Source organism: Arvicola amphibius, chromosome 3 (genome assembly GCF_903992535.2).
Source record: "Arvicola amphibius chromosome 3, mArvAmp1.2, whole genome shotgun sequence".
NCBI lineage: Eukaryota > Metazoa > Chordata > Mammalia > Rodentia > Cricetidae > Arvicola > Arvicola amphibius.
Window position 1 is genome coordinate 184,555,471 of NC_052049.1, and position 22,014 is coordinate 184,577,484.

General features: G+C 52.7%; 1 protein-coding gene across 2 annotated transcripts; it reads right to left on the reverse strand.

Moving 5' to 3' along the window:
• Positions 1-186: 186 nt before the first annotated feature.
• Positions 187-22,014, reverse strand: Plcd1 (phospholipase C delta 1). 2 transcript variants are annotated; one of them, XM_038322357.1, is made up of 15 exons: positions 21,874-22,014; positions 13,461-13,625; positions 9,827-10,055; positions 4,669-4,798; positions 4,336-4,567; positions 3,472-3,673; positions 3,231-3,375; positions 3,007-3,156; positions 2,762-2,920; positions 2,378-2,537; positions 2,051-2,167; positions 1,119-1,297; positions 895-1,027; positions 663-812; positions 187-543 (listed from the first exon to the last, which is right to left on the reverse strand). In XM_038322357.1, the coding sequence occupies exons 1-15, from the start codon at positions 21,905-21,907 to the stop codon at positions 458-460; spliced, it is 2,271 nt and encodes a 756-aa protein (XP_038178285.1). In that variant the 5' UTR covers positions 21,908-22,014; the 3' UTR covers positions 187-457. The 2 variants fall into 2 exon arrangements, with proteins under 2 accessions (XP_038178285.1, XP_038178284.1); XM_038322356.1 differs by lacking the exon at positions 21,874-22,014 and adding an exon at positions 16,694-16,847.

The window sequence follows — 22,014 nt, forward strand, 5'->3', positions numbered from 1 at the left end:
AGCTGCGCCGTCTGGTGGAGTCCCCTTCTCAACAGCAGGGCCCTGTGGCACTCTGGGTAATACCCTCCTAGGTGGAAAGGGCTCCTTCTGCCTGCTCACTCCAAACAACCCCATGATGGCGGGAAGAAGGAGTGTGCATGAGGCCTTGTGGGAGTCTCTAATGTCTATGGAAAGAGACTCTAAGACTTTATCTTGTGATTTTTATAAAAACTCACAACCTAAAGACAGCTAGAGGGTAGGGGGAGGGCTGCAGTGTTGTTCCTAACGGAAGTTTGGCCACTCCAGGGACTGGACTGCTCCTGGGTCCCCAGAGAGGCAGGAAGCACAGCTGATGTATTAGAGCTAAAGGCAGTCCAGGCCCTCGCGCTCCACACCAGAAGTCGGCGCAACAGTGCCAGCCTCGCCCCAAGGTGCACACAGCGTGGCCCACTCAGGATGGACCTCACCCACCCCAGGCTTAGTCCTGGAGGGAGATCTTCACAAAGAGCGTGGCTGATGGATGTTGGTCTCCGTTCTTAGACAAGAGGTGGACGTGGCGGTACCCTGGTGGGAAGGACAGTTCTGGTCACTGGGGGAAGATGCTCCAGGCGGAGTGATCTGTAGGCTGAAGGAAGCCAGGCCTGCCCGCTGCTGCCGGCTGGCCCCTTCCCGCCAACACTCACCCTGCTTGAGGCTGCTCCAGGGGATAGTACTCTGGCCAATAAAGTCGTTCTTGGAGGAGGCATCATAGTCCTCTACTACAAAGCGCACAAGGGCAAGGTCAGGCACGGCCACCTCAAACTCAAACTCCGTGTCCCACCAGGGGTTGAAACCTAGAAGGACAAACACCATGTCAACAGCAAGACCACCAGCACCATCGGCCGCCTGGCCCAACCCAGCCGGTGCGCACTATACCATTATTGGTAATCACTGCGGTCTGGCGGCTGGCCACGTCCCGGCTCACACCGTGGATCTCCACTATCACCTTGGGGTCCACGATTGAATTCTTACTCTTGTTGACTTTTGGCAGCTGCTGTCCCGAGATGATCTAAGGAAAGGTGGGGACAATGAGCATTCGGAGACGGCAGCGAGCAGGACAGATCCCCATAGGCGGCCGTCCCTTCTGTGTCTGGCCATACCCGGACACGGAGCCTCTTCCGAGCCCACCAGGGCCCCTGAGTCAGGGCACGTGAGTTGAAGGTGGTGTTGGGGTCTCTCAGGAAGGCGGGTTTCAGCACATACCCACAGGCTCCATTGTCCTGGAAGCGGCCCAGGTATACATCCATCTCTGGCCCAGGGGTTTGGAAGTTCAGAGCCACTGCAGGTAGATCAGAGTATACACAAGCTATAGGCTGGATCCAGAGTCCTCAAGCCCAGCCCACTCAGAACGCACTATAGTCTAGTTCCTGTGTGCGCTGGGAGCAGGATCCAATGATGCTCCAGTGTCTCCTGTCTTCCCATCATTCTAACTGACCCACCACACTGATCGCATGTCCTGTTTATTTGTGTGTGTGTGTGTGTGTGTGTGTGTGTGTGTGTGTGTGTGTGTGATATAAGTGTGTGTTCACATGAGTGTGTGCATGTGTTTATACATACAGGGAGGTCAGTCATTTCCCCAGCCTGTTTTGTTGGGTTTTGAGGCAGCGTCTCCTGTAGCCCAGTCTGGCCTTGAACTCACTATGTGGCCAAGACCTTGAGCTCCTAACCCACCTACCCTACCCCATCCCTGCCTCCTCCTCAGAAAGGCTGGGAGGATGCATAATACCACTCCTGTTCTCTGCAGTGCAGAGGATTTAACCTAGGACGACGTCCTGCAAGCCAGGCAAGCACTTCAACGGCTGAACTACCTGCTCCATTTCTGATGGCAAAATGCACAGGGCTGGAGTGCACACCGGGCACAGACTTGCGGCTGGGCAAGTTCCATGCTCAGCTCTTGGCTGGCACGCAAACTTTCTCAGGTCCTCAGACCTCTCTCATGCCGCGACCTTCAGGGCTCTAGGCCACTGGACATCGAGGTCAGGTGCTCTTTCTAACACCCCCTCCCCCGCTGTCCATCCCAGCTGGTCCATACCGATCTGGCAGCCCCCATTCCACATCTCCACAGGGCTGTAGTTGGAGGAGTCTGTTCTTCTCCCAGCTGGGTAGATCCTGCTCAGGTGGTTCACATTATGGCGGACAAAACTATTTCCTGAGGAAATGTGGGGTCAGCAGTGAAGGCCTTGGTGGGCTAAAGACACACCTACCCACCCCACCCCACCCCACCCCACCCCACCTCGCCAGTTCTGTCCGGGCATAAAGCAGGGAGTGCTAGCTTAGGGCCCCTGCAAGGGTGGAGGGCAGCCCGGTCTTGACCAGTCCAGATGGCCAGGTTCATATGCCTGCGAGAACAGGCGCTCACCTGACTCCTGAAGCAGCCGGAGGGCACGGTTCTCAGAGAAGGAGGCCATCTCATAGAATGCCTGCCCGTAGGTGCTAGGATTGGAGAAGCCACCAAAGTGGACACTCTTGCAGTAAATGACCAAGTCAGAGAGCTCCGGCGCCAGCTTTAGCTTATCCTCCTGGAGGCCACGGGGACGCCCAGGTTAGAGCCACAGGGTAGGACAAGGTGGGCACTGAGCGCCAGAAACCCAGACAACAGAGAGAGAGAGAGGAGACAGACAGAGAGAGGGGGCAGAAGGTCTGAATGGCAGCCACAGAAGAACTAAGACGAGACAAACGTCCCATGGGCAATGGGAGCGGGACGGACCCGGGGCCACCCCACCTCCACAGCTTCCCCTAGAACCTTGGGCTTCTGCTGCACTTGGCTCCGCACGGTCTCGTCCTCCATTTCCGCGGCTTCATCTTCATCGGACACGTCAGTGGCCTCAGGCCCGTTTTCCCCTCCAGCAGGAAGCAGCCCTCCAAACTTCTTCCCTTTCAGCAGGATCTTGCCCTTCAGTTGCTGGGGATAAACAACTCACTGGTGAGGACCCATGTAGGCCTCCCAGCCAGGTTCCCTTCCCTGCCTTCAGGGTACCCACTCTGTACCTCAGGGGAAGGCAAGCTCGTGGTAACCCCCTCCAGGCGCTGGTCCAACAGCATGGGCCCCAGGATAGCCTTCAGGTGATACGCCATCACTCGCTGCTGCTCCAGACTGCAGTGGTTCTCCAGGGACAGGATGACGGGGTAGGGGGATGCCTAGAAGCCCCAAGATGAGTTAGAAGGGATCATCCACCTAGTAGCCTCTCCTCACTCCCATGGGCATGCCCAACCTTGAAGGCATAGTCCCGGATGGCCCTGAGCACGTCACAGAAAAGAATCTTAGAGGTGAAAGTGTAGCCGTGGTAGATGATGGGTTCCTGATTGGGTCCATCCCAGCAGTCGAGTTCCAAGCAGCGACAGCCTTTGCACAGAGCCCTGCAGGGGGTGGTGACAGCTGGGCTAGGACCCTCTAGATCTAGGTCCCAGATCCCACCCTGCCCCGCCCCTAACAGCTCCGCCCCTGGACCACACCGGATGTAGGCCTCCGTGCTGCTGGGCCCTCTGAGCTGGTCTTCCAGCAGGTAGGTGTTGTGGGAAGAAGACACTAAGTAGTGGCTGAGTGGCTGGTCCATGTCCTGGTAGACACGGCGGTGTGCCAGGTTGAAGGCGTTGCCGTCGGCGGACAGCAAGTACATAAGGAAGCCGTCCTTGGTCATCTGCCGCTGCGCCTTGGCTAGGTAGGAAGAAGCCACCATTTCCAGTCAGAGACAGTTGCCTACCGCTGTGGAAAGAAGTCTCTTCTCCACTCTGCCTGCCCACCCGCCTTCAGCTGGTGATCTGCAGCTCTGGGGAGCAGACGTCCTGGGCTCCTCCTCCCCACCCCCCCATGAGATTGTGGTTACAGTGGGGTGAGGCCCTGCCGCTTTCCCTTCCCTCCCTTCTAAAAGCCTCCGAGTCCACAGAGTTGACTGCAGGGCCTTTCCTGCTACCACGGAGCGGTATCCCCAGTCCTCTTTAACGCTACACTTTGAGACTGGGTCTCACTACATTGATAGGCTGGCCTGCTGAGCGGCGCTGTGTCTTCTCTAGGTCATGACTCAAAGCTGATCCAGGACAGACTCAAAGAGGGAAGTAACAATGACCATGGCTTCACAGGTCACTTCTTTCTATGTCTTGGGGTAGGGACACTCAGTGCCCCTGAAGAAGGAACTGAAGGGAAGTGAAGCCCAGATGGGACAAACACTGGGGCTCTCTCTCCCATGCACCTGCTTACACAGGAGAGTCACACACTGATCAGCGACCCTGGGGCTGGCTCCCTGCAGCACGTCTGTCTGTCTGTCTGCAGTTCCATCACAGTCTCCCAGTCATGTGGCTCCGGGATGGCTGGGCCCTCACCAGTCTCACTGGGTTCGTAGCGCTCAATGAGGGAGAGGGCCAGCGCTGGCCCCGCGGCCTCCTCCCGCTGCTGATGCTGCAGGAACGTGACGAGCTTTTCTACCGACAGGGTCTCCGCGGATCCTGCAGCCTCGGCAAAGACGCGGTCGATCTCCGCCCGCTGGGTCAGCATCTTGTAGAAGGTCTCAATCTCCTCATCCTCCAGCGAGTCTGTCTGGGAGTGGTCACATTCCTGCAAAGCCAGCACAGAGCACGGGCTCAGACCTGGCTCAGACTGGGCGCGGGGTGCAGCCAGGACAGAGGAGGCCCCGCAGCCTCTCTGGGCCAGCTCACCCTGAAGATCTTCCTGGCGTAGCTGTCGTCCACCTGTATGTTGAGTTCCTTCAAGAAGTCCTTCAGCTCCTTGAAGTTCATCTTGTTGTCCTTGTTCTTGTCAGCCTTTCGCAAGCAGGAGTGAATCCAGCTGGGCAAGCCGTCAGGAAAACACACAGCAGCCTGATGCCCACAGGATCCCAGCCACGTGAAGCCGCAGCTGCCTGTGGCACAGCATCCTGCAGGCCAGATGACCAGGAAGCAGGAACCTGGAGGTCCTCCTTACTAGGTGTCTTTCCCCCTCTTTTCCCCTCCTTTTCTTGCTCTGGTTTGTTTGGTACAAGGGACTGAATGCAGGGTCTTACACAGTACTCCACCCCAGTCCTCTCTATGTGTTAAATCAGGAGCTCCCGAAATTACCCAGAGCGACTATAAACTCACTCTTTAGTTCAGTTATATCTTGAACTTCTAATCTTCCTGCCTCAGCTTCCTGAGTAGCTCAGATTACACTCAGAGTACCACTAGGCCCAGCTAGAGGTTTGTTTTTTTTTTTTTTTTCTGTTTGCTCATTCTGAAACCTGATGATGTCTAAAATAATCACCATAAAAAGACTCACTGTAGACAATTCGAACTACAGAGAAGGAAATCAGCCATTCGTTCCCCACCTGATGGGACCATCTCTCCCAGGGCTGATGTCAGCCCTGCCATTATCACTGCAGTTCCCCCAGTTTCTCAAACCATCAGCCAGCCTGCCCCCAGTGCCTGGGGGTTAATGCACAGAAACACAAATTCCCAGCCACTGATCAGAAAGTGGAGATATCCCACAGAAACCCAGCCAACTCCAGGGTAGCCTGGGCTGTAAGAGACTGTCGCCAAACAGACAAATCAAAACCAAAACCAAACAACAATAACAATCTAAGAAATGCTGGGTGGCGGTAATGGTGCACACCTTTAATCCTAGCTCTTAGGGAGGCAGAGGCAGGAGGATCTCTGTGAGTTTGAAGCCAGCCTGGTCTACAGAGTAAGCTCCAGGACAGCCAGGGCTACATGGAGAAACCCTGTTTCAAAAACCAAAATAATAATAATAATAATAATAATAATAATAATAATCTAAGAAGCAATTCAACTTACAGTAGCATTAAAATAATTAAAATTATCTTATTTACTTTTGGTTTTTTTGAGACAGGGTTTCTTTGTAGCTTTAGAATCTATCCTGGAACTCACTCTGTAGACCAGGCTGGCCTTGAACTCAGAGGGATCTGCCTGCCTCTGCCTCCCAAGTGCTGGGATTAAAGGTGTGCACCATCACTACCCAGCTTGAAATGATTTATTTTTGAAACAGGGTTTCTCTGTAGCTTTGGAGCCTGTCTTGGAACTAACTCTTTTAGACCAGGCTGGCCTCGAACTCACAGAGATCTACCTGCCTCTGCCTCCTGACGCTGGGATTAAAGGTGTATGCCACCACCGCCCAGCTGAAATAACTTTTTTAAAGTATAAAACTTAAAATTCTGAAAGCCACATGACATTGTTAAAAGAAATGGATAAAGACTAGGGGCTGGAAAGATGGTTCAGCACACAAGATTATGGGAACATTCAACAGAATGCTGTTCTTGCAGGACCAGGCCTAGGATGCTACCATCCTCCAGATGGCTCACAACTACCTACAACCCCAACAGACACACACGCACACACATACATACACACACACAGAGGGGTAGAGAGAGAGAAAGAATCTTCAACAAATGGAAAAAGGAATAATCAAATGTAAAGACATCTATCCATGCTCATGGATCAGAAAACATTTTCATGCAGAGAAATCTCCAAATTAATTAATCTATGATCCTCATCAAATGCTATTGGTTTCTTTGCAAGAAACTGACAAATAGATCTTAAAATACGGGTGGGAAGTCAAGGGACCCAGAGCAGCCCAACCAATCTTGCAAAACAAAGAACAGACTTGGACAATTCACACTTCCTGGTTAGGAAGCTTACTACAAAGTCACAGGAGCTAAAAGAGTGTGGTACGAGGACAGTGCCCGAAAGGACAGACAGACAGACAGACAGACAGACAAATGGAATAGAACTAAGTCCAGAATAAATACCCACTTTTGCAGTCAATGGACGATTCAGTGGGAATACTCAACAGAATACTATTTTCAGGCCCACGAGGTGGCACAGCACTAGAGATCCCCAATAACTAAATTTGTTCCCCAGGACCCATATGGTAGAAGAAGAGAACCAGCTCCTACAAGTTATCCCCTGACCGCCCCACGCACTAGGAGACAAGCGTGCAAACACACAATAAATAAGTTATACCAAAAAATAATTGTGAAAAATAAGTCTCAGCAAACAGTGCGGGATATTCAAATGCAAATAGAAAAGAAATAGATTTCCTACGTCATACCACACACCAAAGAACAGAAAGTTAACCAGAGATCTACCTCACATCCGAGACAGTGTCTATAACAAGAGAGAAAGACGAAAACTAATGCTGTGATTGATGGAAAAATGCTACCATCCCCCACCGCAGGTGGGGTCTAAACCGCTGGAGTTCCTTTGGGAAATGGTTCGGAGGTTTTCAAAAAAGTCAAGCATGGATCTGGAGAGAATGGTTAGAGCCCAGAGTTCAGTTCTCTGCACCTACTCGGGCCTTTTTACAATGCTTAAAACTGAGCTGCAGGCGACCTGGTCTCCCGCCCTCTGCAGGCATTGCACACTAATGGACTTGTGCACACGCACAGACAGACACATGATTAAAACTAGAACAAGGGGCTGGAGAAATGGCTCAGTGGTTAAGAGCACCGACTGCTTTCCCAGAGGATCTGGGGTTTAATTCCTTAATAACCCACATGATGGCTCATAATTGTGTGTAACTCCAGTTTCGAGGGATCTGACATGCTTTTCTGGTGTCCTCGGGCACCAGGCACGGACATAGTACATGGACATACATGTAGGCAAAACACCCATATACTTAAAATGATAAAAATAAAATCTATTTTTTAAAAAGCCAAACATAAAAGTTACCATATAACCTAGCAATTCTGCTTCTAGTATGTACTCAAGAGAAATGAAAACATAGTCACACAAAACATATGTTCTAGCTTTCACGGCCGAGTAGAGTCCTAAAGAAGAAGCCACTGAGGATTCCATTAACTGGTAAGTTAGGAGTTACAGGATACAGTGTAGCCATACAGTGGGGTACTTTTAGGAAGCCGGAAGGTATAGAGTACAGATCCACGCTACAGGGTGAAGGAATGTTCACACACACTAGGAGTAAGAAGCCCTTAGGGAGGGGTTGCGGGCTCAGCTTATATGGCAAATCCTCAGAGGGCAGAGAAGAGATGGAGGCTTCTAGGCCTGGTGTCGGGAGAAAATATGAAAAAATCACTAATGGTTTTTCCCCCCAGGGGTGGGGAGGGGAATAGAGCTGTTCAAAAAATGACGGTGGGGAGACAGCACAAGTTTAAATGTGTGAACACACACTACATGGGGCTCAGCAATTGTATGTGCACATATGTCTGTTCACGTGGGTGCAGATGTGTATGTGGAGATCAAAAGCCAACCACAGGCTCTGGTCCTCAGATGATGCCCACCTTGTCTTCTGAGACAAGATCTCTCGGTGGCCTGGAATTCACTTTTTAGTCTCGGCCTGTTGGCCAGGAAGACTCGGGGATCCACCTGTCTGCTATGCAGTGCTGAGATTACAAGTACGTTCACCATATCTAGCTTTAAATAAGAGGGTTTTTTATGGTGTGTGTGTGTGTGTGTGTGTGTAGATACCCCTCATAAGTCAAAGGCACCAGGTTCCCTGGAGCTAAAACTACAGACCATTGCGAGTTAGCTGACCTGGGTGCTGGGAACTGAACTGTGGTCCTCTGGAAGAGCCATACAAGCTCTTAAACGCTGAGCCAGCTCTCCAGTCCTACTCCTGGTCTTTTCCCGTGTGCTGGACTCAAACTCAGGCTTGCATGGCAAGTTCTATACTGACTGAGCCATTGTCCCAGCCTTAGGTTCACCGCTTGGGTTAACTTTTTGGTATGTGATCTATCCCTCCATAAAACTGTCATAAAATGGGGAGCCACAGGGCCTAGTGGGGCACACGGGAGGCAGGAAGATCACAGCTCCAGCCCAGAGCCTATCTCAGGCAAACAAAAGTGGGAGCTGGTTCCACCCTCATCTCATGCGAGTTGGAAGCGGGATCATGGCATCAAACTGACCCACAAGTTACTGCCTCCAGCTTGCCGCAGGCTGATCTGAACACTGGCTCCAGTATCGCTCCCGAAAGCATGGTTCAGGAGAGTGCCACAGCCTTCCAGCTCCTAGAGTGTAGTAACCCCAAAAGAGTGACTACATTTCCCCCCCCCCATCACTGGAGTGACTCTCAATCACCTACATCCACGCTGCTTCCAGAGAGAACCAGGGAGACACACAGTTCCTGGCCCTGGATCCTTCTGCCACGGACTAAAACATGAACCCTAAAATTCCTAGTTGAAACGGCAACCTCCTAGACGATTTCAGAGATGGGAACCGGTGGGTTAGGTGAGGACACGAAGGTGTTACCCTGACCTGTTACTGTCTGTAAAGAGAGCTAGCTCTGTGCTCTTGAGGGGACAGGGTGAGAAGGCAGCTGCCTGCGAACAAGGGAAGGACCCTCCCCAGAACTAACCATGCTGGTACCTGAAGAAATAAACTAACTAGTATTGTGTAAGCTACTCTGTTGTCATTCTCGACCTGCCTGGATTTGGAGGATGCCTCTGGGTGTGTCTTGGAGGGCATGTCAAGAGGTTTAAAAGAGAGAACTGGGGGTCACACCATTCCTTGAAGTCCAAGGTTGAGTAAGAAAAGAAAAGAAGGAAATGAGCTGGGCACCCGTGTGTGTTCGTTCTCTCTCTCTCTCTCTCTCTCTCTCTCTCTCTCTCTCTCTCTCTGTTTCTCCCTCCTTCCTGAATGCAGACACAATGTAACTACATGTATCATACTGCTGCGGCAGCCATGACTCTCCACCTTGACTGACAACATTCTCTCAAGCCTTAATAAACCCTCCCTCCTGATTTGTTTTCATCAAGTATTGCAGCAAACAGAAAAGTAACTAATACATACTGGTGTTTGTGACAGCAGCACTAAACTGACCGCCACACACTCCTCACCCAGCCGGGACACCCTGCCCCCAAGAGGATACTGCTGTAGCTTCTGACGCTGGTCCATGGAGCCCGAGTGATGGATGATCTTACGCAGGCCCTGCACCCAGTGCTGCGCGTCAGCCGATGACGGGGCAATGAGGTCTAGTGTATTGCGCTGGTCCTTGAAGACGATGGAGAAGCAGCGGTCTTCGGGTATGTCACGGGCAAACTTCTCCAGGCCTTCGGTGCGGTGCCCCATCCGTACCTCCTGAATGTCCTCGACAGAGACTGCATAGGGGAGTGGCGGTGGAACAGACCGTGAGATGAACAACTGTCTCTGACACAGCCAAGGCCACCAGGGCAAAGAGCACCACCTAGTGCCACAGTGTCCCAGCCAGACTGGGGGCTCAGACTGAGGGTCCAGGCAGAAGGGCAGGAGTGGAGAACAATAAACAAAGACACAATACAGGCAGGGTACAAGACAGTCAACAGCCGCAGAGTGGGAACACACAGGGAGATCTGAAGACAGACATTTTAGAATAGGAAGGGCAGCAAGGACCTAGGTCCATGGTCACAGTAAGGAATCAGGTAGCAGGGGAAGACTACATAGAACAGGCCTCTTAGGGTGAGACCATTCCGGAGCCTGGCATCTGTGATGAGAGGTCATGAACCCTCCAGGCCACGCTGGACTTTGGGGCCCAAGCATGAGAGCCTCCTGGCCCCTCTACTGACCACTTAGTAGATGGGTGGCCACCCTTGGTCAATCCTGGCCCTGGGGTCAGGGAACAGAAGCCCAAAGTCAGAGAGAAAACTGATGTATTTACCCTGTGTGAGTTCTGGCTTCAGGAAGCCCTCTGGCAGAAGGGTGTAGAAAGGCCCCAGGGTCCCAAGAGGCAGAGTAGAGGCCAGACTGCATCACTAAGAGCGGGCAGGAGGGGGATAAAGAGGAGGCAGAGTTCTATCCTCCTGGGCTTGTCTCAGCTCGTGAAAAGACTGAGCCCTGCATTAGAGCTACCATACACTGAGGGATCCCAGATCTAGGGGGCTCAGCAGTAAGGAGCAGGCAAGAAGAGGGAGGACCATCACAGCAGGTTAGACACAGTGGGCTCATCATGTTCACCTCAGGTCTTAGAGATTACATCATTCTGCTCTTAGGAGACTGGTGAGCCCCCCTCCGCCCCTCATCACAGCCAGTCTTCCAAGCTTCAGGGACAAACAAGACCTTATACACTGCCATCCCAGGCTGCCATCCCAGTGTACCTGCCACAGCCTGGCTGAGAGCCAGCCTCCCCACAGTAGGACTGCCCCTACCCATATTTAGCCATTCTGGGTGCTAGAACGGGTCTATCTATACATCTTCATGTCCCTCACAAAACTCCGCCTACTCCGAGGCCCCAGGGGCCTCCCACACACGTACAGGACCACTTGTGCGCTTGAGCCACAGGCTCTGAACAGTGGGACACGTGACCCCTACAGCTTCTGGGATGTAGAACAATATCCTTAGTTAATTCTTCTTTGCCCCAGCTGAGCCGCCCCCAGCCAGGAATGAAAACCGGAAGCCTGGGTCATGGAGCCCCCAGGCTCACACCTCCACTTGCCCCTGAGAGAACCAGCTGCCTTCGGCTGCTGATAAGATTCCTGGGAACAATGGGTGAGCAGTAGGGAAGCCTGGGGAGACTTAGCTAGACCAGAGAGGAATGAGGGAATGTAATACTCCTCCATCATCTGGACTCAGTTTCCCCATGGGTAAGGGGCCACTGGGGACAAGAACCTCAATTCTTATCTGGAAAAAACAAAACAAGTGCAAAGAAGGCCTGCTAAGCATGGGACCTGTGGCAGTCATCGAAGCAAGCCTGGGCTCCTGCGAGTCTAAGGGACAGTTGCTGTTGAAAGGGCATAGGGAGGGGCCTTCTCTTCTTCTTGCCTCTTCCCCACCCCTCTCCAACAGAGGCAAGCAATTCATATGTATCCACCGCTCAGATGAAAGTCCTCTGTTCCCACCATGCCCCCATCCACCAGTAGCTAACAGGAAACCCTGTATCAGGACAGGAGACCAATGTTGGAGCCTGTCTGGCGCCACAGACACAGGCACGGTCAGGGGTCACTCCTGTACTGGGAGGCATTAGCTGGGCCTGGGCAGAATCTCTAGGTGGTCTTCTTTTGTTTTTCTTTTTGTGACAGGAATTCACATTCCTAAACTGGCCTTAAACTCACTGTACAGACGAGGGTGACCTTGAACTTCTGATCTTCCTGCCTTTACCTCCCAATACTAAGATTACAGGCAGCTGCTACCACACCCAGTGTATGGAGTGCTAGGAATTGAACCCAGGGCTTCATTTATGCTAGATCAGTGTTCTACCAAATGAGCTACAGCCCAGCTCTCAGAGTAATTTCTCTTAGAGTGATTTTTTTATCCTATTATTTATTTATTTATTTATTTATTTATTTATTTATTTATTTTGGTTTTTCGAGACAGGGTTTCTCTGTAGCTTTGGTGCCTGTCCTGAAACTAGCTCTTGTAGACCAGGCTGGCCTCGAACTTACAGAGATCTGTCTGCCTCTGCCTCCCGAGTGCTGGGATTATAGGCGTGAGCCACCACTGCGGGGCTCTCAGAGTAATTTCTGAGACACTTCCAAGTCCAATCCTCAAACTGAGCACCTGGGAATATACAGTGAAGGGTCAGGAATTCACTCATAGCAAGGGCAGGACAGCCTTCCTCAGCTACAGCAGTAAGTTCAAAGCTAGCTCAGGCTGTGTGAGATCCTGTCCTTAAAAACAAAAACAAGCAAACAAATACCAGGCATGGTGGGGCGAGCCTTTAATTCCAGCGGAGGCCCGCCCAACTCTGAGTTCAAGGCCAGCCTACTCAACAGTGTTTTTCAGAACAGCCAACAAAAGTCCCTCAAACCCCTACATTTGTGGGTATAGAAACAGGAGTTCCTCAGTCACAGCGGCCACAAGTCTAGAGCCCACTGGCCTCTAGGAGCTGATGGCTCCCATACTGGACAGTGCAGCGGTCCACTGTTGTGGGGTTCCACCACTCACACCGGTCTCTGCACGGGGTATCTCGCACTGAAGGGCGTGTCTGCAGAGCTACCCCCAAGGTCTCGGGAGGCTCTCTCCATTGCACACCCATCCCCTCAGCATTGGGTACCCGGGCCTTTGAGAACCTTCTGGAAAGACAGTGCCTGGCCCTGTACACTCTCACTCTCTCTTTCCCTCCCCTGCTCCACCCATGCCTCCCACGGCTCTAGTCCAGGAGAGATTCCCTGAGCCCCACCTAAGGCCACTGATACGGAAGTACCTTATCTGTCCCCGGACTTTGGGCCTAGCTTTTGGCGCTAACATGCCTGGAGTGCTGATTCACCCATTTTCTCTCCTTTACAATGACCTGGGTGGAACCTACAAGTTCAAACAAACCTGCCCAGCTCCACCGTAGCTTCTGAGCCTGGCTGTCCCCATCTGTGGCCATGGTCATATATCTTCACCCTCTCTTAACACCCATGATTGCCCTCTGTGACCAACCTAACCTCATTTTCCCAACAAACAATTGAACTCGAATATTTCCTTGACCCCAACCAGCCTAAGTTTCTTCTTTTTGGTCCTTATTTCGGGCATGGCCCACCTGTGGTCACAATCCATGACTGGCCTCCACCCTATGCCACTCCTGCCACAAGACCCAGGGCACTCACACAGCTGGGACTCCGGGGACCTCATGACCTTGCGGGACTCCTGCCAGATGGTCTTACAGTCCTCTTGTAGCTTGTAGAACCGTTCTCTCCGCCACGAGCTGGACTTGACCTTCAGAAGCTGGCTGCCTTTCAGAAGGGCCTGGAGGTCCTGGTCATCCTGCAGCCCTGGGAGAGCCAGTACTGGTAAGAAGCCGTTTTTTCTACCTGTGACCCTCTTATTGTCAGGGACTGGCTTTGCCCCTCTCTGCCCCCTCAGAACCCACTTCCGCCAAACTCACCCTTCTCAGTTAATACATTTCTCCTCCTTTGACCCTGCCAGCCAGCCCAGACCCTTGCCTCCGTCAGGGAAGACTGCTACCCACTTAAGATCATGTTTTGCCCAGCATTGGGTATGGATCGAGCACAGGTCATCTGTGCATAGCATCTGACTGCTGTGCTGCATTCTCTGCCCAGCCATACAGACACTGACTTGTCGAAAATCTGAATGAGCTGAGTTTAAAACCTGTGGTTCTTGGGGACCTGGGAAACGGCCTGGCTCAGAGAGAGATGAAGGGAGCCGGCACTAAAAGAGGAAGCAGAGGGACCACAGAGGGACCACACAGCTGGAAATGAACCCAGGCCTTCAGAGCCAAACAACCTGCGTCTCCAATGGCTCCAACGTTATCTGTCCCTGGGTTCCAGCACACTTCCTGACCAGCTGTTTGTGTGACCTGGTGACTTCATGATTTACTGCCATGGGAACCCTCGGCCTCTGCTACTCCAGCCACACTCTTCCCTGTTTCTATCTTTGCCCCGCAAGTGAATGATGAGCCCACCAGGGACTACGTTTAGCCGGCTGGGGCCGCCAGCTACTGCGTGTCCTGGGTCTAGGCTCCTTCAGGGAACAGCTGCTTTAAGACAGAGCTCAGTCTCTTCAGAAGCTAAGCTGGGCCCACAGGGAGGGCAGAATGGTTCTGCATGCTTGCCTGGTCCCCGCAGAGATGCGGGCTTGACCTCAGTCGCGGGCCTCTCCCTTGAAAGACCCAGAAGGACACCAGGCCCCTCCGGAGTCATCATCGGCAAACAGATCCTGTGCTGATGATGACAAAGGAGACACCATGTGCCTTAATAACTCTCAGTGCGGTACCGAGATAGATACACATGGTTATGTCCCATACAGCTCTACAGCCAGATCTATCCAAAGCCAAAGGGACGCCTAATTATGTCCCTAAAACTATGCAATACAACAGAAAAGTGGCATCCAAGACTCCTACTGTCCCGTTTGGACCAGAGCCTAGGCCTAGGCTTCCAGTCCTCCCAAAGTCACAGGCTTCTTTCTTGAGCCCACATCCTCCACCCATGACAGTCCCTCCCAGTTTATCCATTGCTGACCTTCTACACATTGCCTAGAAGCATATATGGACAGGCCTCACTCACCCACCTTACCCCTCACCAGCTTCCCAATTCCACTGAGGGAAGATCCAGGGCCACCATCCCCGGCCCCGTCTTCCCCGGCCTCCTTCCCTCCCTATGGGCTCCCTCCTCAGTCCTGGGGTAAGAGCAGCATTATCACCAGTCCTTAAGAGGACAGTCATGTCACATGCCACCACCTTTGTCCCATGTGTCCACCCATTGCTAGAAGATGCTCTACCTCAGTATGGGCGGCTTCCTCTCAGTGTGGGAGATCTGGAAGAAGAGAAGGGGCTCACATAGAATGTTCTATGTGGAGGGAATGTTAGGGAGTTTCCAGATACTCAGAGCAGAGGGCCACCTCTGGCCTCTGCTGGGAAGATCCCACTGTCTCTTCTGAGGCTAAGGTACAATTAGGAGGGGGCCCCCTCTGACCATCTGGAACCCTTCCCCCCAAGCTGGACACAGCTAAGCAAGCTCCTGCTAACAGCTCGGATAGGGATGGGGGCTGCTGGGAAGTGGAAGGCAAACCCCCTACCCTCTCGCTCTGGAAAACACCATGAAGAAATGACAAGCTCATCCTGCCCTGGGGTTAGCTGTGGCCTGGTATGTGAGGTCAGACATGATAAACTCTTACTGACGTCCTGCTTCCCAAGTGGACCCAGATAACTCCAGTAGGGTGACAGCTACCACCCTCCAGGAACTGGGAAAACTGGGCAGGGACCTCCGTGGAGTGGGAAGGGTTTCCTGATTCTGAGGCCTCAGGCAGAAAGGGTGGGAAGCCCTCACCCAGCTCCACTCACTCAGCCTTGGAAGGGCAGGTGGGCTCTGAGCTCAGGGGTTTCACCAACCGTTTCCAGGCTAACTGCCCACAGGGAAGCGACCATATAGAGGACATGGAGGGCATTACAGGTGCCAGTGGGAATGCCTGGCATTCTGTCTGTGTTTCCAACACCATGCATGAAGACAGTATTGGGCCTGGAACCCACATCAGTACACAGCCACACGGAGACATACATAGACATGACCTCGCACCTAGGGACACAGTGCCCCCAACACTACCCGTGTCTCACGGAGTGGGTGTCTTTCACACACAGCGGAGGAATGCTGCCATCATAATAACAGCAGCCGCCATAATGATAGCTAATATTGGAACAAGATACTGTTCGTAGCACATGTATTTAATCCCCTCAGCAACTCTGTGAAGAATGGCAGTCGTATTATTATCCCCATTTTACAGATGAGGAAACTGAGGCTGAAGGAAGTTGCACAGTGGAGTTGGGACTCACAAGTAGGAAGCATGCTCACAGGATGAGAGCTACCAAACAGGCGGCCACCACTCAAAGACACAGAGCCACCGGGTAACCGAATCAGAAAACCCACACCACCTTAGGTCATGTAACTGTCAGCTGCACACTGTCACACAGGGCTGCACACAGACACCTTAGTACCACAATGTCACACTTGGGTACACAACATGACAAACTATCACCCCCATACTATAGTATCACAATACCACAAGTGTGACAGAATCACTCGCCTGGGGTCACGAACTGTCACCTGTCCAGGTACACGTTTGCCACCCTCATACTGGACCTCATTGGTCCAGTTCTAAGAGAGTCACACACTCAGGGGTTAATCTGTAACCAGGAGGGAGTTTGAAGATCGGGTTTCTGGGGAAAGGGTATCTGGTCCCCCCAGTCCTCGCTCCACGCTCGCACTCTAAAAACACAGCCCATAGAAGAACTAAACAGTCTAATCCAAGGCTCAGAGGGAGGAGCGTCCTATCCCAGCTGCTGTCCCATTTCCCACAGCAGGCTCTCAGTGTCTCCTGCATCCCTTACCCAGCCTCTGCCCATTGAGCGCAGCCACTTTGAGACTCTGCTCCTGCAGGTAGAGCTCCCGGGAGCGGCTCACGCTTCGCCGCCTGCAGCTCGGGACCCCGAGGCACTGCATGGTGTCCTCCCAAGACTCCGCCGGGGTAAATCCTAGCTTAGACGTCCGGCGGTTTAGCCCTGAGTAGGCGGAGCCAGAACCTCAGAGGAGGGGCGGGTCATATCTCAGGGGCGGAGCCAATCATGTGGGCGGGGCCGATGGTCTACAGAGGTTGGAGAGAGCGGAAAGTAGGCGGAGGAAGTGGAACCCAGAAAGTAGGAGGCGGGACAGGGGAGGCCCGATGTGGCCCTGACGGCCTTGAATTCCGATCCTTGTGCCTTCACCTCCAGAGAGTGTTAGGTTAGCAAACAAGGCTGGATGGTTGGAGAGGCAGATCCTGCCAGACAGAACCCAGGCTCAGAGGCTGGCCGTCACCGTCTGGACGCGACGTGGAGGAATCACAGACAGGAAGCACCCTGGAGAAAGAGGAGGAGCCCAGGAGAGGGAGCTTCTCCACGGGAAAGGCGGAGCCCAGGAGGGAAGGGAGAAACTTCGACTTGGGAGGGTGTGTGAGGGTGGCGACTGGGCGTCCGTGTGCTTTCGAGCCTGGCCGGGAACTCCCCTGCCAGTTCTGCAAGATCGACCAGGCACCAGTACGGACACTAAGCTGCGCTACCGAGGGAATCCTGGTGCCTGCGGAGTTTAACAGAGTTGCGGAGATGGTCAGGCGAGCGAGCCGGGGCTAGGCAATCGAGCCCGCCAAATCTCTTATCCTCAGTTCCGCAACTGATTTGTTATGACGAAGCCTGCTGCTGGCTCTCTGGTTTTCATCTTGGTTTCCCATTTAATCAGGGAAATCCCCAAGGTAACAGATGCAAACGGAATTCTTTTTGTTGTTGTTTGTTTGTTTCTTTTATTTTGGTTTGGTTTGTTGTTGTTGTCTAGGATTTTTCAAGACAGGGTTTCTCTGTGTAGCCCTGACTGTCCTGTAACTCATTCTGTAGACTAGGCTGGCCTTGAATTCAGAGATCTGTCTGCCTCTGCCTCCAGAGTCCTGAGATTAAAAGCTTGTCACACAAACGCAGTTCAGTTTTTTCGAGACAGGGTTTCTCTGTAGCTTTGGACTGTCCTGGAACTATTTCTTGTAGACCAGGCTGGCCTCGAACTCACAGAGATCCGCCTGCCTCTGCCTCCCGAGTGCTGGGATTAAAGGTGTACGCCACACTGCCCGGCTACAAAAGCAGTTCTTAAAAAGGAAAAAAAAAAAATGCTGACCTCAAAAGGCGTCCTCAGGCTTGCCTAGAATAAATTAGAAAGACTGCAAACTGTGTGCTGAACTGTGCAGCCAGAGTGCTAGGGAACACTGGAGCCTTTCATGTGTACAACTTCCCTTTCATTCACTCTGCAATTACTGAGTCCCTGTTGCAGGAGGGTCAGGGCACCACCCAGAGGCCTGACTCAGTCCTGCTTTTCCCTCCTCTGTCCTGAAGAGTTCCCCAGGGGGTTCACTGCAGCAGGGGTTCACTGCAGCAGCCCCAGCAGCAGTGAGTCATGGGCACAGCCAGTTTGGGGCACAGACAAGCACAGGAAAAACAAAAAAACTGAAGCACAGAGCAAGTGGGTTGCCTACAGTCACACCGAAGAATAAATATTGAGCAAGGCACATTAATACCGACAAACTGAACTGTGGACACAGGAGAGCTTTTAATTTGGAGTGGGGATGAGTAGAATACAGGCTAGCCTACCCAGATTGTAAAGAAACCACGTAGGGGCTCTTAACCAGAACAGCGACCCCCCCCCACACCCGATGTGGTCACATCTCAGTATGCTATGTTTCCTTTGAATTCTTCAGCACATGATGTTATGCATCTAAAAACACGATGCTACGTTTGTTATGGTGGCTCACATCTGTAACTGTAGTACTCAGGAGTGCAAGGCAGGAGGATTGCTATGAGTTCAAGGCCAGGCTGGGCTACGTAGTGAGCCCCAGACCAGCCTGGGTTATAAAGTGAGACCCTATCTCAAAAAACAAAACAAACAAACCCCTCAAACAACAACAAATGCAAACAACCCACAGGAACAACAAAATGCAGTTTTGAGAAGGTCTACAGACTTTTCCTGACTCCCCACATGGCCTGGGACACACAAAAAGTTTTAAGACCAACATGGGTCAATGTGTGTATATCATGGACCCAGAACCCCTGAGCCAGACAAACTGTGAGACATAACTCCCATCAGTGGGGAACTGGCGACCCCTTTTTGCTGTGATGGCTTTTCTTGGAGGCTCTGACTTTTTAAGCGACCCAGAATTCCTAAGCCCATTAATTTTGTTTAAGATAGGATCTAGTGTGTCCTAGGCTGACCTCCAACAGCCTGCGTAGCCGAGGATAGCCTTGAACTAATGACTGTGGCCTTCCAAATGCAAGAACTGTAATCACGTGCCACTATGTCAGGCTTATAAGACCTGAACCCAGGAATGGGGCATGCCAGGCCAGCACTCCACTGAGTTAAATCCCCAGCCCTCACTAACAATTTATCCTGGCAACATCCTCCGTGGAAAAAAATATATTGTAATTCCCTGGATGAGAAACGAGCTCAGAAAGGCAAAAGGTTGTACAGTAAATAACAAGGCTGGGATTGGAGCCTGTGTTTTCGGGGCTAAGAGGAGGCCTTCTCCTTCCCCTCTTACAGAATGCCAGTTCTTTCCATAGGGCAGGGGCCGGGTGTAGGGAAAGTTAGTGTGGATGAACATCTTCAGGGAAGGGAAGGTCCCAGGAAGTGATACCTTTTCAGGCACAATTTTGGGACCTGCTGAGGATGCCAGTCCAGGCTTAGCTGGACTAAGAGTGGGGGATATGGGGTTGGAGAGGAAGATCGGAACTGTCAGGCCTCGGAGGTAGAAAGAGCCCCTTGGTTCATGCATCTGATTCAGCCACATTTGCTCTTGGTAGTGCTCTATCATCTCCCACCCCTGCCAGACAACTCCTGGCTTGTGTGTGTGTGGGGGGGGTGGTTCCTGTGAGATTAAGATTGGATACCTGCCAGATGTTATCTCGCCCTACCCCCACAGCACCCCTGTGAAGTAGGTGGTGTTTCCTCTCATTTTGTGGATGAAGAAACTGAGGCACACAGAAGTCAGACTTGGAAAAAAAAAAGTTTGGAGTCTGCCTTTATAATTCATGCCTGCCTAGAGCATTGCCTCTGCATGGGTAGGAAGTATGGACTCACCTCATCTCTAGGTGAGTCCATTGGTCTCCAGCCAATGGAAGGGACTAGGGACATCCCCACAGCAGACTCCCAACTGCCCAAGCCAGACAGTGTGGTCAGGCAGCTTGTGAGCAGTGCTGGGGGACCTGCACTGTGGAAGTGGGTTCAGACCCCCCCATCAGAAGTACCGCTAACAAGCGCACGCCACAGTGACCACACTGCCCCCCCAAGTTCCCTTTGGACACTCTTACTTCCCTATCTTGTTTGCAGTGTAGACAGAATGTGCTTGATGGAACTCACTGTGGAGGACACGCTAGAGGCGGTGGGCCCACAGGTCCATCGGCTTGGCCATAGCATACATTCCAGTCCCGCAGGAAGGGCTCAGCTGAGTCACACATTCAGGGGGCTGGTCTCAAACAGGACGAACCAGGCTGGCCAAGCCTATGCGTTTAGACTAAGGCGCTGTGTCTTCCCCTATGGGCAAAACACCAGGGCTGACCCAGGAAAGAAATGGGAGGAGGGTGCAGACACTGAGGCTGGAGCCTGTTACAACACAACCCGAGGCTGTGTGTGTCAGAGGCAACCAGAGGTCTCAGAGGGAGGCAGGCAGGTAAGAGGTGCAGCCTGGGAGCCTCCAAGCTGCCAGCCCCCTGTTCCCACCATTCTGTCAAGAGTTAAAACGTTACCTCTGGCTTCTGAAGAGAATGGGGGAGCAGGGGGAAGGGCACGAATCCAGCCTGGCAAGGTGATCTTGAGAAACCCTAGTTTACTGGGCTCTGGCCACACGGTCTAGGTCAACTAACAAACACAAAATAGATTGGGGACTGGCTGCACGGCACATATCCAGGGGGAGGGGGTGGATGACTGGTGAGCACAAAAATCTACAACCTAGTCAGCAAGAAGTCTCAGGGGTGAAGGAGATTGCTGCCAAGCCCAGTGACATAGGTATGAGCCCTAGAATCCACATGGTGGAAGGAGAGAACAGATTCTGCAAGTTATTCTCTCTCTCTCTCTCTCTCTCTCTCTCCCTCTCCCTCTCCCTCCCTCCCTCTCCCCCTCTCTCTCTCACACACACACACTCACACACACGCACACATTACGTGCAATTTAATTTAAAAAATCCTACAGTCTCAAGGATACTAGAGTAAATTAAGAAGTACTGTTAAGCAGCGGATTGGTGTGAGAGGGCAGGGTTTACTGAGGAGACACGAAGGAAAGCCCCCGCCCCAAATCCCTCCCCGCCCCTTCCCTGGAGGCTTCTAAGATTTGCAGCAGGAACCTGGGCTTTCTTCTCTGCTAGAGTGAGAGAAGGAGAGGAAGCTAGCCCAGATGGAAAGAAACAAAGCCGGCTGGACAAAGGACCAAGCCTCAAGGCAGTCCTCGCTGAGACCTGACCCACTCCTACCAGAAGAGTCAGCAAATAGGATCGCGCTGGTGCTCCAGCCTGGCATCGTAGTTTTCCGTTCAAGGCAGTGAAGGCTGCCAGACCGACCTCAGCCAAACTTGCACACCTCCTCCTCGCCCCACCCCCTTACACCCACATCTGCCACGCCCGCGCGGCCTGACGCGGTCCGGGCACACCCGTGTTTTGGGAAGCCTCTGAAGGGGCAGGGAGAAGTCGGTGGTCCAAGGATGCTGCTCTTTTCCTTCCCCGACTCCTTCGGTGCCATCTGGACCGTGGAGCCCAGTCTTTTATGAACAGGACAAGGGGAACCCCCAAGAGAAGTTTGCACTGCTCCCCGATCTCTTGGGCCAGATTTGGGGAAAAGTCTGAAAACGCCCACGGTCGTGCCCAGCCTGAGCTGAAGTTTTCCGAGATCCCGCAAGAGGCCAAGGCGTTAGTCGCTCTGGTGGCACAAATGCAGCAGAAGGAGCTACTATCCCTGTCGCCGGAAAGGGGATAGGCTTTCCCGAGGGTCCCCCCTGTGGGCGGGACACTCACCGTGCAGGGTCAGGAAGTCCCGACCCGAGTCCATGCCCGTCGGGGCCGCGGCGGAGGGGACGCGGCGTGACTCACGTGAACAGCAACCGAGCGACTAGGGGTCCCAAGCGCAGGCTGGTTCAGGGACCCGACTGGACTGCG

What these genes read in the sequence shown, in the direction of transcription:
- Plcd1 (XM_038322356.1), bottom strand. Translation starts at nt 16,805, where the DNA reads ATGCAGTGCCTCGGGGTCCCGAGCTGCAGGCGGCGAAGCGTGAGCCGC. An exon ending in GTCCCCGGAGTCCCAGCTGT is followed by an intron (nt 10,056 to 13,460) that starts GTGAGTGCCCTG and finishes TCCCCTATGCAG; the next exon opens with TCTCTGTCGAGGACATTCAG. An exon ending in TCCGGGACTATGCCTTCAAG is followed by an intron (nt 3,157 to 3,230) that starts GTTGGGCATGCC and finishes TGGGGCTTCTAG; the next exon opens with GCATCCCCCTACCCCGTCAT.